Here is a 14,335-nt window from a genome sequence, read left to right on the forward strand (position 1 = left end):
ACATAAAGCTTTCATAATGGTCTGAGCTATTCATGAGATGGAAATTCATTTTACAAAGGAGGAAGTTGAGGTGGAGTGAAATCAAGTGATTTGTCCAAGAACCCAGAGTTAGTTTGTGGCACAGCCAGAAAAGAAATCAAGTTCAACACAATTTCTATAGTTCATGTTGCTTTAACTGAACTGAATTATATCTAGCAAATATGCAAAGATTTATTTACTGCTAGCATCCCTCAAAATGTCAATGGAGATGGTAGAAGTGGCATCTGTGCCCCATATACTCTACCACTAAGTTAAATTCTCTGCCAACAATACTTCTCATACTCAAACCACTTTTTTGTCCACTGTTGTATATCTTGCTCAATTTCACTCTTAAACCTTTTAAACTTATTTTTTTGAATTAAAAATATATCTGTCTTATGTTTTCTATAAGAAATACCTAGAGGTTTTATCTACTTTATTAGCCTGAGAGTTGTTTAAAGGCAAAACTATGTGTATTCCTTATATACCCAAAGCATCTCAAATTGAACTTAACATCCTATAGTGACTTACATTATTTCCCTTCATAATTCACAAAAGTTTTGAATCTGCTCTATCTCTGATGTGGCAGTAGGCCCAAATGTACATATAGCCAAGAACTCTTCCAAGGTGGAAATTCTATATCCAAACTGATCTAATTGACATTTACAGAACATTACACACTACAACTGAGGAGTTCACATTCAGGTATACGGAGTCTTTGCTTTTGCATGGTACCATGTTAAATGAAATCTGTATATATCAAAAGCTTTACATGTCCCTGATATCCATGAATTTCAGTTAAGACAGCACTGTGCAAAGCAAGGCTTGTAATGGAACACTCACCACTATAAAACATATGGAGTGCCACAAAACAAGTCTGAAAATACTTCAAAGGACTGAAATGATACAGAGTATGTTATCTGACATGACAGAATTAAATTAGAAACTGATAACAATAAAACAGCAAGAAAACCCTCAAATATTTCGAAACTAAGCAACAAACTTCTAAATGATCCATAGGTAAAAAAAAAAAAAAAAAAGTACATATAGCATCCAGCATAATTCACCCAAGAAATACTTGTTGGATTGAAATGAACCCAAATGTTGAGGTTGAAACATTTTGACTAGAGAGGATCTGAAGGAGCATATAGAAAGTGCACCTTTATTCTTCTTCACCATTGGAGCTACTGAGAAAAGCCTTGGGCCTAAAGAACAATACTTTCTTCCACTACTGATTTAAGTAGAAAGTATGTTTTAGGAAAATGTTATGGAAATAAATGTCTATGGGTGATGCTCAAAACTGAGTAGTAAAACAGATCCTTCAAAAAGCATATTGCCATACAATATGCTTCAGTCAGCACTTTAAAATTTTCAAATGTAGAGATTTTCTTTTTTTTGGTCGTAGCTTTCAAAATGTTTGAATCCATTACTCTAATTGTACTTTCAGCCAAATATTGCACACTTGAAAAAACAATATGGAACATCGTCTCAAGAATTAACTTGTTTTGGCTACAAAACAAAAAACCCTAAATAAATACATATACCTTAGCTGCGTTGATGAAACATGTTTGCAATTGCCTCCCCAAAACTAGAAAATTTTCTACAGCTGATGGAAGTAATTCATTGTAAAATTCCTCTGCATCTTCTCCCGGTTCCAAGCCCACACAGCAATGGCTGAAATAAGAGCACAAGTTTGTGATTCAGTTTGTGCTAATTATAAATTTTAGATGAATGCTAAAGCTTCTATAGACACCATGCCTTAATGAGAATTTTTAGTATCTTTCTTTTGTTGCCAAGCCAATAAAGAACTTTTACAGGAAAATTAGTGTAACAACTTTCTTAACAAGTAACAAGTAAACAGTGGTGTGGATTTTGCCTGTACTTAGAGCTAGGCCTTACCTGTCCTAAAAACTTACTTGTCAATCCTTCAGGAAACAAAATACACTTGGCTCACAATAAAGAGAAAGAGGCAAGTTTTCAGTGAAGGGGCTACACACACTCTAAAAGCAATAGAATACCATTCAAGAGTAACATATGTGTTAACTGATACATTTTACACATCAGATAGCTGAAAAACAGCTAGGGTAGCATTAGTCTACAAGGGACAGATTATCAATTTTTTCCAACAGATCTACTTTCCTAAAATCTGAAAAATATCTGACTGCACATTCCCTACATCAGAAGAGGAGACAGCAAAAAGTCTAGTAGGAACAGTTTACAATATACATTGAAAGAGAGAAGGTTATTTAGAGAAATGGGTCCTCTTGAAACCACACATAAAGTCACCCCCTGGATACGAAACGAGTATATTCAAAAGCCTCAACGGTAAGAATTATTTGTGCAGACTAATACCAAAAAAAGTCCCCAATCCAAGAATGGTCTCTATGTGTGTACTCTAATAAGTAAGTATCAATGTTAGAGGCTTGTGCAGACACTGATAAGCAACAGTGACTACATACTGAGTACACTAAAAACTGACTAATGCTCAGTGTCTTTTTTTTTTTTGCATATCAGTTCTTAAGGTCAATAGACTTACACTCACATGTACCAGTTTCTCTTTTCCCTTTGGTTTCTAAAGTTAATTAAGAGTACTATTTTCATTGAAAATGTTAATAAATGAAATACATTTTTTGTACGTTCACAAACATGGGGATTTCTTAAGACTTGGAGTCCACTTCTGAGAGCCTAGCTCCATCAATATTTCCATGAGCTAACATATCTAAAAACACAAAGACATAAGGCTTTATTTACTTAAGGAAATAATTAATCTTGAAAATTAAGGTATTAAAAAAATATTACATGTGTTAACTGTTTTTCCTAACTGTATACCTTGAATCTGGCCTTTATCTATCTATGTTTAATTATAGGCAGTTTCAAAAGCTAAGATCCAACTAGTACTGCACATTTTCAGTTACTTAATTAGGAAGTGGCTTAGACACTGAGAACACCTGATTTATTTTATTGCCTCCTATATGAAAAAAGATTTTGATCTTTTTCTCATAATTTCTAGCATGGCTGATCTAGCATCTACTGATCAGTAAATGCTGCTTCTAAATTTATTGACATGATTTGGGTTACTTAATGAAATATACAGTTGAGACAGCTATACCAATACACTGTGAAATGAAGTTTCTGTATCTCTTCTTCTGCAGTCTTTTGCTTATGCCTTTCATTTCAGCACCTATTTCATTCTGCCTTGTATGATAAATCCACATGACTGTCATCCCATGTCTACTGTAAGTTTTTCCAGTATAGAGCCAGTGCCTTAATCTCTTTATTTCTTCAATATTCTTTAGTCTTTAGTCTATTAGGCCCTTGGGATTCAGTGGTGAGCACAAGATCACCATCTTCGTAGAGCTTATGGAGTGAAATTGACAGTGAAATATTCACAAATACAGTTAGGAATAATAATATATAGTATGAAGGAAAAGTACATCCATAACATACCATGGGAGGTTGCCAATGCTTGTTAGCCAGATGAAGAAAAGAAAGCAAATGTTGAAATTAAGAATCTACTCGGGCTTCCCTGGTGGCACAGTGGTTGAGAGTCCGCCTGCCGAAGCAGGCGACACAGGTTCGTGCCCCGGTCTGGGAAGATCCCACATGCCACGGAGCAGCTGGGCCCGTGAGCCATGGCCGCTAAGCCTGCGCGTCCGGAGCCTGTGCTCCGCAATGGGAGAAGCCACAACAGTGAGAGGCCCGCGTACCGCAAAAAAAAAAAAAAAAGAATCTACTACTATATCCCTCAACAACAAGCTGATTTATTGTTCATTTTACCTTAATATCTGTGTAAGCTGGGAAATTGTAGTCCAACCACCCTGGATTCGAGAACAATCTTGACTGAGGACCAAGAGGCAATACTGAATGAGATCATAACAATATATATCTTGTTTGACTTTCTTCAACTCTGAGCTTCCAAAAGGTGTGTTGTTTATTATTTCTAAGGCAAAAGGAAATAAGATATACTTATTTTTGCTCAATAAATCCAAGAGTTATCCGTATTTTTATAGGTTGAATAATGACTAAAAATACATTAAAAAGGAAAAAGAAATCACTGCTTTATCACAGTGTTAAGATTTCACTGAACAAATTAAAAACAAATGCTAAAATTGTACCCATGATGGAATTTGTTTTGTTGAAGTGTCAGCCGATCACAAAAAGATTTTCTTACCTTTTAACTTCAACAGTATAACAGGGACATTCTGCTCAGGACTTACTGCAACTTCAGCAGCTAGAGATAAGATCCTTGGGTCTCTACCCATTGGCTTCATTTCTCATACCACCTATATTTGACAGAATCAGAAAAATAAAGGTCAACAGCCTAAAACATTCACCCCCTAAATAATGTTTGAAATATAAATGACAACAGCTTTGCTTGGTTCAAGAAGTGAAGGGTAGATTTTTCTCATTTCTTCCTTATAGGGAGAAATTGGTTTTTCCAACTAGTGTACCTCTAAAAGAGCTAAAGACCCTTATAACATACTGTAACAGCTACACTAGGTACTGTTTATTGTGCACTCTCTGAGAGTCAGAAACTGTGCTTGGTGCTTCACATTCACTCTCCCTAATCTGCACAACAATCCTAGGTTAGGAGTTAATTTTCTTTCATCATAAAAGAGAAACTGAGTGTGCAGAAATGAGCTAATACAGGCCTAAGACTGATATCTTTTTTAAAGGTCTCCTTACAAGGTTGGCCCTTGCCTGGTGTCTAGGAACTTGGATTTCAGGAGGGTTTCCACCAATTTCCTAGTACGACTGGCTCACTGGGCCTAAACTGTTTGTAAAAACAATGTGGTTTATGTTGAATACCTGCTTTCCTTCCTGAAGTCTGGAATTCTGATATGTGGTAGCAGAGGATGCCTACATGACCATCTCCAATAAAGACTCTTGTCACTGAGTCTCCAGTGAGCATCCCTGGTAAACAACACTTCAACATGTTACTACAACTCACTGAAGGAGGAATTAAGCATGTCCTATGTGACTCCGCTGGGAGAGGACTCTTGGAAGTTTGCACCTGTTCTCCTCTGAATTTCACCTCATCTGCCTTCTCCCTTTGACGATTTTCCTTTGTATCCTTTTAGTGTAATAAATCATAGCTATGATTATGATTATATCCTGAGAACTATGAGCCCTCCTAGCAAATTACTAAACCTGGAGTTGGTCCTGGGGATTCCCAACACACAATTCAGAAATGTTATTATAAGATAACCAAAGCTTGTTTATAAATAGCGTAGTGAATAAATCAATTATCTTAAAAAAAATCCACATCCCAATTCAATTTGCTAAAACTTTTCTTTAAAAAATTTAAAGAAAATTAAATTCTTTTAATTAAGACATTCAAAGCTCAAAGATACCATTTTAAAAAAAGTATAATCTTAACTTATTTATAATAAATACTAACATATATTAAGTGCTTACTATGAATTAAGCACTGTGCTAAGTGCTTTCATATGCATTATCTCATTTAATCCTCACAACAGGACTATGAGGTAGAGCCTTTAATCACCTACATTTTACAGATTAAAAAAAAGTAAAGTTTGAAGAAGTTAAGAAACTTGTCATGGTTCCACTAGCATGTGGTGGAGTCAGTATTCAAATCCAGATCAGTATGAATCCAATTTCCATTACAATGTTCATTATATTCCTTCCCACATAAAAGAGTAAAGAAACACAAAACATATTCCCAAATAACCTACTTCTCACTTTTTAAGCTATTATTCTTCACAACTGGCACCACAGTTCACCCTTTATATTAAAGAGTTGGGGACTTCCCTGGTGGTCCAGTGGTAAAGAATCCACCTTCCAATGCAGGGCATGCAGGTTCGATCCCTGGTTGGGGAACTAAGATCCCACAAGCCGTGGGGCAACTAAGCCCACACACCACAACTACTGAGCCCACACGCCTCAACTAGACAGCCCGCGTGCCGCAAACTACAGAGCCCACACGCTCTGCAGCCCACGCCACAACGAGAGAGAAAATGTGCAGGCCATGACTAGAGAGAAGCCCGCATGCCGGCACGAAGAGCTTCCGTGCCGCAACGAAAGATCCCACATGTTGCAACTAAGACTCGATGCAGCCAAAAATAAAGTAAATAAATGTTTTAAAAAAAAGAGTTGGCCATAATACAGGATCCAAAAATCATTCCTTTTTAGGTAAAATACAGATCATTAAAAAACAAGTTTTCTGGAAACATTTTTAAAGAAAGCCCAGCACAACTCTTGGCACATAAACTTTCTAGGAGAGTGGATATAGTTATCTCATTCTTTCCAATGGCTGCATTATGCTATGTTTCCTTTGTAAGAGAGTATCAAAATATATTTAAACATCTCCTCTACTGGAAGTCATTCAGAGTGTATGCTAGTACAAGCAATGCTGCAATGAATATCGAAGTATATGTCTTAGGTACTCATGATAGTACTCTGTGGGATGAATTTTTCCCTTGCAGTCAGATGGCTGGGTGGCAGGACACATATTTTAAAATTTTTGATTAGATACCAAATTTTTCTCCAAAATGGGTGTTCCAATTTATACTTCCACCAACAATGTATGAGGGTGCTCACTTTACTATGCCTTCAATAGTGCCTAATGTTATATTTTACATTTTTGTCAATCCGCTAGGTGAAAAATGGTATCATCTTGTTCTGGTTTTTTTGTTTTTTATTTTGCGGTACGCAGGCCTCTCACTGTCGTGGCCTCTCCCGTTGCGGAGCACAGGCTCCGGACGCACGGGCTCAGCGGCCATGGCTCACGGGCCCAGCCGCTCCGCGGCATGTGGGATCTTCCCGGACCGGGGCACAAAACCGCGTCCCCTGCACCAGCAGGCGGACCCTCAACCACTGCGCCACCAGGGAAGCCCAATCATCTTGTTTGAATTTCTATTTCTTTGATTATTAGGGAGGTTCAGCACGTTGCATGTTCACTGGCCATTTATTCTTTTATATATTTTCTCTTCACATCCCTCAACAATTTTTCTATTGGCTTATCTTATTCCTTTGTAGAAGCTTTAAGTTTTTCATACATGGATATACACCCTTTATCTTTTATATTGGCTATAAACACTTTATCCTCATCTGTTGTTTATTTATTAAAGCTTGATTATGGTTTTACCGTAGTTTTACAATTTTTATGTAGTCAAGTATAACAATCTTCCCTCTATGACTTTGCCTTTGGTGTCATGCTTAGAAAGGTCCTCCCTACCCTAAGAGCTAAAATATAATCTCCTAATTTTTTCTACTGTTTTTATTATTTTGTTTTACTTATATCTTCATAAACATACTTTATTTATATCTTCAATACAAATGTAAGTTATTTTTGTGAGTGGTTTAAGATAGGAAGCTATAACGTCAGATGAGGTTACAGATTGGTGTAAAAAGAACAAATGCACATAGCTATCATAAATTTGAGATAATTTATCATGAATGGATACAAGAGAAGCAATCTGAAATGTCACTTGGGTATATTTTTAGATTCTATTTAGTCCATTAGTCTATTTGTTTCTTCCTAGGCTAGTACAACATATTTCATTTAGATGTATGTTTAGAGAAAATTCACATTAGAAGGTAAGCTTCACAAGGGCAAAACGCATACCATTCTTGGTGGCTGCCTTCTTACCTCTTTGGTTCACTGTTATATTCCCAGAGTTGCTAAACTAGCACTTGGCACGTGGTAGGTACTTAGTATTTATACATGTTGAAACAATGAATAAATGCACAAACTTTGGGTATTCCAAAACCTCAATTTCTTGATGCTCTGCTTTTCTCCTGGTTATAAATGGAAACCTCAGACTTCCGGTTGAAAGCCTTTTTAAAGTAAAATAGATTCACAACACTGTTCTTCCCCTCTGGCTAATATAATAAAACATCACTAAAACATCATCACCACCACCAAACATGCGTAGGGCTCTATGATAGACCCAAGGTTCACAAAGATTTTATATAGGACAGATTTCCTGCTCACATTCTGGTTAGGAAAGAAAAGTATACACACAGACCTATATACACACATATGTAAAATAAAATAATTATGTAAAATACGTTACAGGCCAAATAGGTGACACAGATGATAAGAATAAAGACCACAGAGTCAGAGGACAGGGTTTCCATGAACAAGCTTTCTTACCTGTAAACAAAATAATAATTCCTACCTCCTAGAGTAATTCAAGGTTTAGAAAAGAAGGCAACCACCAAAGATGGCCCTAAAATGTTGCATGACAGTAAAGTCTCAAAAATAACCATTCAGAGAGCTTTTACTTTATCCCATGAATTGTTTTCAATGCTTTCTTGTACTAATTTAATCCTCTCAACAACTGTAAGGTATAATAAGTACTATTATTTTTTCCTCCCATTTTAATGATCAGCATCCTTAACTTTGGTTTGCACAAAGTCATACTGTACAGAGTATGAAGCTGGGGTTCAAACCCAAAGATTCTGGCTTTAGAACCCGAGCGCTTAACTACCACAGGGAACAGTCTTAGTCCGCCTTAAAGGAGTAGAATTTGGACAAGCGGATAGGCTGCGAGAGACACATTCATCTACCTGCCTGGAACAATAAATTACAAACCTGGCGAAGGTAGCAGTTAAGTAAGAAAGTTTTCGGATTACGTAATTACCCTGAAAAACCACCACTGTTATGGCAACCATTTGTGAACCTTCTCTTGGATGCTTCTCTTCTAATACAGCACTTCTCTCATCTTTACCCTTAAACTCACGAACTTCTGACAGAAAAAATGAAAAAAAAAGACAATGATTTTTCAATTATTAATGCTATTACCCTGCTGCCAGAGCACAAGGTCTGGCCTTGATCTTTTGGGAATTCGGTCTTCAGGGCCGTGCCGTTACCGCCGCCACAGATCACTGTGAAGAAGATAAAGAAGGTAACCCAATGGATTCCAGCTGCAAGTAATCCTAAATGTCTGCAGTTCCAAACTCTGAAACTTTTTTACCCGCCCCACTTCACCCTCCTCCCTCTATCCCAGTCCTTATACCACCAGGAACTTCCTCTGGAACATAAGGTCAAAAAACGATTGCTGAGGCAACGGCGTCGCCTTCAGTCAGGTCCACCGACCGCGTCTCTGAGGCCACGGGCGTCTCTACTCCGGATTCTAGAGCTGGCTTTCGTGCTATCTGGCCTTGGACAAGACATCAGGCCTAGTGCCCACGCTCCGCCCCTCCCCCGCCTCAGTTTCCACACCAGATCTCCACAGAAAAGGCGTGGAGCAGGCCGAGTCTCCCTTTAAGAGCTCCTACAAGACGGGTCGCTTGGTCCAGAAGCCTGCGGTCCGGGCCTCCCGGTATGCCGGGGCGCCCTCCTTCCCCAGCCGCCCAGTCAGGTCGGCTACCTCAGTCCCGCTTCGCGCTGCTCCACCGAATAACCCCGCCCCCACCGCGCACCTCAGAAACGCGGCGTGCCGGGGTCTGCGTGCGTCGCAACGTGGGAAATGGAGCCTGGCTGCAGGACCAGGAGCCTCGGGGCCAAGGGGCGGGGCGCCAATCTCCAGGAGGCCAATCAGCACGCGAGAGGCCCGGTGGGACCGCGCTTGTCGGCCGCGGGGCGGAGGCTATAGTGGCTACGCCCGCGGCGGCCGAGCGCCTGTTCTTCAGGCTGAGTTGGCAGAGGGTAGTGAGCGTCGGTGGCCGAGGCAGAGTTGGAGCCGGAGGAGAATGATGAATGGAATCGCGGGAACTTCGCATATTGACAGTCGCGAGCGGGTTCTCAAGTTAGGGGAGAGTTTTGAGAAGCAGCCGCGCTGCGCCTTCCACACTGTGCGCTGTGAGTGAGGACGACCCCCGGGGAAACTGGGGGGAGCTCTGGGTATGGGGGTGCGGAAGCACAACTCTCTCCAAGTCGTGTTCGAACAGAGGCCCCCACCCCTTATTCTGTGGGAGAATACCGTGCCCAGCGCGACCCGCTGCCCTGTCCGGAGTGCTAGGGGGCCGATGGAAGCAGCCTGGTCGAGCAGGTGTGGGTAATTCTGAGCAGAGAGATTTAGGTAAGACCAGCAGGTAGAAAGGGACGCTTTGTGGAGGAGGTCTACAGGGGTGACTATGGGTGGAGGCAGACGTGACTGGCGGATCATGCAGAGGTGGTAAGGAAAGTATACAGTTGACCCTTGAACAACGCAGGGGTTAGGGACGTCGACCCCGCACAGTGGAAAATCCACGGACTGCTATCTCTGCCTCAAAAACGAAGGAATCGATACATGACTCACCCAAGATCCCGAAGCTGAAGCCGTTTGGGTAGAATCAGGACTCAAACTCTGTAGTTTTTTTCATTACACGTATTGTGATCTCTAATGGAACACAGACTTTTCCCCACACTTCGTTAATTTAAAGATCTGTAAGATGAAAATACAGATACTCTATTTATTGGAAAAAATCTTCATGTAAGTGGACCCGTGCGGTGCAGACCCGTGCGTGTTATTCAAGGAACAGCTGTAATAAGGTGACAAATGGAAGGGGGCAAAGGGAAATGGGAAGGGAAAATGCCTTTAGGTTGGTAGGGAAACATTCTCTCCCTTCTTAACTTTTGGTGTCTGGCTGATGAAAATGCCTTTAGGTTGGTAGGAAAACATTCTCTCCTTTCTTCACTTTTGGTGTCTGACTGATGAGGGTTCTTATTTACTGTGTTCCTGGAGAAATATTCTGGACAATTCTAATAATCTGTATCTCTTTTGGACCCCTGATTTCATTCAGTCACTTATCAAATACTGATTATCACTGTACTGAAGAGTGTGTTATGAATTTATTAGAAAGATATTTACCCCCTGTGATTTCTCCTTTTGGTTTCCCTTTGTTCTCTGGAACTAGTTTTGATACATTTTTCTCTTTTATGTTATTGAGGCTACCTCAGTCCTGCTTCAATAGTTGGATGCTTTAATAGTTGGATGGTGTAGATTCCAGGAAGGAAAATATAGTATATTATGATTTGGTATGTAAAACATTCATTTTTTGCATAATAGCCCTCATAGAATTATAGAGTGGGAAGGAAACTTTGAGATCATTGAATCATAACCTCTTATTTTTCTGTGGCCAAATTGTAAAGTAGGTATTTTTTCACTTCCTCTTTCTAGCCCTGCCCTTCCTTAGTGTCTCATCATTCCACCCTTCTCAGTCATTCTGTCCTTAGACTGTTCAGAGATCTTTATGGTTTTTACTCTGAAGTGTTCCATGTTTCAATTAAAACTCACATTCTCCAAAAGTTTACTTAAGTTGTACACAATCTAATTACAGTAACTCAGAGTAAAGGTATGAAGAACCAATAAGTTTAACTCTCCAAGGATATATTTACATTTTATGAAAGGATTTTATTAAGCAAAATTAATATCCGGTTGATAGAATAAATGGGGGCGATATTTGCAAACAGATCTTCAACACTGTCCCTTCTTTACCATACTTTGTGGTCCAAGACCTTGAAACAGCTAGTGCTGGCTGTGCAGTTTCTCTCCTTCTTCAGCCCCATTTTCCAGAAGTATGATATAGTTCTTACCTGGTTTCTCCATGCCTTTCTCTCAAGTAATAACTTCCCTCTCCTTTCCTCTTCTTTCTCAGGTATGCAGTAATCTTAGTATCAGTTTTTTTAATGATAAGGTTTGAGATTACACAAATTTGCTCAAGAATCTATTTTCATGTAACTTGGGTATATAGTCTCTTTTTAAGGGCATAAGCCCCAAATTAAGTGAATAAGAAGTAGCCTTCGAAAAGCACTTTGCAGGTGCTTCAAAGCCTTTTATTTATAAAAGTTCTCAAAATGCTGGAATCGTGTCTTCAGAATCAGAGTATCGGGTGATCCTGTTACAAGAATGAAAATAAACAAAAGAACAATAATAATAACCACAAAAAACCCAAATGTTTGAATACACCTTTAGTCCTGTGGAAGACATCAGAAAGGTTTTCAGCCCTTAGTTTTATTCTTGTTGAAGCAGACAGAACCTTTCTAAAAAGGTTTTATTTAAGAAAATAAATTTATTTTATTTTCTTTAATCTTTTATTTTCTTTTAATCTTTATTTATTAAAAGAAAACCAATCATTATCCTTGAGGATAGGTTCATTTCCCATATGATTCTCATCCTTAAGGACTCAGAGTGAGGGATGGAAACTATAGACTTTCATACAGGCAGGTAGATATGATTTATTTATTTTTTTAAAAAATTGCACATTTTTCTTTCTGAAAACCAAAAATGTTTAGTATTTTTAATTATCACTACTACATGTAAAGATATGTTTTTTCCTCAGGGAACTGAAGAAGAACTTTGTTTCTATTTTCAGAAAAATATACTCATGTTTAAGCTCTGTAATAAAGTAGAACAGAAATACACACAGATAATACATTAATTTCAACTTTTTATTAACTATGTAAAATAGACAATTCACTTTAAGTTGCTGAGCTCATCTTATCTATAGAATGAAGCAATAAATTCAGCCATTCTATCATTTTTTATTAAAATTATGAACTGCCCTTAAATTGATAGGTATGTGAAAAATACAATATTTTCAATATCAGTGTTACATAATGCTTGAAGCTTTCATTCATTCACTAAATGTAAATATCTTTCTAAATCTTCTAAGTTTTTTTTAACAGGTAAGGCTGTAAAGATATATATTGAAAGTATCATGATAATTTGTAAGGATGGTTCAAATATATTTTAGCATGACATTTATTTATTTAAAATTTTTTTTATTGAAACATAGTTGGCATACAATATTATGTGAGTTTCAGGTTTCCTACATAATGATTTGACATTTGCATACATTATGAAATGATCACCAAGATAAGTCTAGTAACCATCTGTCCCCATACAAAGTTATTACAATATTATTGACCATGTTCCTTATGCTGTATATTATATCCCCATGACTTGTTTCTTATGTAACTGGAGGCTTGTACTTCTTAATCCCCTTCAGGGTGGACCTAATTTATAATAAATCAATGTTACCTGGGAGAAAGTAGTATTCTATCTTTATGTACTTGGGTAATGATGCCTGTTCAATACACTGAGGTTTTGGAAAAACCTGGATGTGAATTCTGACCTCCACCACCTATATATGTAATGTAACTTTGGTAATATTCTCGAAGCTTTCAGTCTCAGTTTTCTTAAATGTAAAATGGAAATTGTAATATCTACATTTCAGAGTTTCAGGATTAAGTAAGATAGTATAAACAACTTAGCACAGTTTTTGGTGCATGGTAGAGAATAAATAGTAGTCACCATTATTATTGAAGGGTTATATTCATGTGTGTATGCAGAGTGCCAATAAATGTACTTTACCTAGACTTTCAAAAAGCATTTATCGGGCTTCCCTGGTGGTGCAGTGGTTGAGAGTCCGCCTGCCGATGGAGGGGACGCGGGTTCGTGCCCCGGTCTGGGAAGATCCCACATGCCGCGGAGCGGCTGGGCCTGTGCTCCGCAACGGGAGAGGCCACAACAGTGAGAGGCCCGCGTACTGCAAAAAGAAAAAGAAAAAAAAAAACATTTATCAGGGCTTGGCAGTAAAACCTATCAAAAACATAGTCTGGCATGTGGTAGGGAAGACGTGGGATGTTCTGTAAATGATAAACTGAATGCTTAACAGCAGATGCTTCACTGGGTAGAAGAGTTTGAGCAATAGGACCCATTAGAATAAATTTTGGATTTGAGCTAGTACTAGTTTTACAATTTATAACCAGATAAGGGAATAAAGATTGAAATTCCTAAGTTTGTAAATGACACCATTTTTTCCTGTCATGAAATGATGAGCTCATGGACAGTGACTACAGGAATATTGTCTGAGGCACCAAGTGGAGCCACTCCCAAAAAACTGGTTGTTAAGCTTTGGTATGGGCACACATTAGAAAGTACACTAATGAAAAATAGGATTGAAATTATATTTACAATTAATGTTCTCTGATTAGTGTGGTATACTGGGAAGGATATGGGTTTTGGAGTTAGCTGAATTAGTTCAGATCCCAGGAAATAAATTTATGTTACTAATTGTGGACTCTTTTGTGAAGATATTGACATTGTGTGATGCTACAGCCAAAATAGTCAGAGAAGTGATCAACAATGATAGGAAAAGTGTTGAGAATAAGGCAGGAAATGTTTTCCCACTCTTTATGTAATATAACTAATTGTATTGTAAATCTGAAGAAAATAACATAAATGAAGGAAATCCAGAGAAAATAAACGATAAAATTAGTGGTGAGGCTTCCAAACCAAGAAGAACCAAAAGAAATAAACTATTTAGTCTGGAATCATTCCAACTTAGAAGAGAATACATTTGACATTAGAAAACATATGGAAAGCATGAACATCAGATTATTCAACAAATTCTGTAGTTCTAG

At 38.3% G+C, this 14,335-nt stretch overlaps 2 protein-coding genes across 16 annotated transcripts in view; one reads left to right on the forward strand and one right to left on the reverse strand.

The window, feature by feature from the left end:
* Positions 1 to 9,500, reverse strand: part of IQCB1 (IQ motif containing B1) — a 45,644-nt gene extending 36,144 nt beyond the window's left edge. For 2 of the 14 annotated variants that reach the window (XM_089909974.1, XM_089909970.1), the window contains exons 1-4: positions 8,628 to 8,995; positions 4,190 to 4,301; positions 3,796 to 3,958; positions 1,563 to 1,692 (exon numbers count right to left, since the gene is read on the reverse strand). In XM_089909974.1, coding sequence (XP_089766100.1) covers positions 1,563 to 1,692; positions 3,796 to 3,958; positions 4,190 to 4,289 — 393 coding nt within the window. In that variant the 5' untranslated portion in view covers positions 4,290 to 4,301; positions 8,628 to 8,995. The other 12 variants (XM_089909966.1, XM_089909962.1, XM_089909964.1 and 9 more) reach the window with 12 other exon arrangements.
* Positions 9,501 to 9,600: 100 nt separating this feature from the next.
* The window catches only part of EAF2 (ELL associated factor 2), a 58,058-nt gene continuing 53,323 nt past the window's right edge, over positions 9,601 to 14,335 (forward strand). Inside the window, exon 1 of one of the 2 annotated variants that reach the window (XM_089909990.1) lies at positions 9,601 to 9,787. In XM_089909990.1, coding sequence (XP_089766116.1) covers positions 9,679 to 9,787 — 109 coding nt within the window. In that variant the 5' untranslated portion in view covers positions 9,601 to 9,678. The remainder of the gene's footprint in view (positions 9,788 to 14,335) is intronic. The other variant, XM_022566462.3, reaches the window with a different exon arrangement.

This window comes from Delphinapterus leucas, chromosome 4, assembly GCF_059928025.1.
Source record: "Delphinapterus leucas isolate spDelLeu-1000000601 "Yukka" chromosome 4, BTC_Dleu_Yukka2, whole genome shotgun sequence".
NCBI classification, from domain to species: Eukaryota; Metazoa; Chordata; class Mammalia; order Artiodactyla; family Monodontidae; genus Delphinapterus; species Delphinapterus leucas.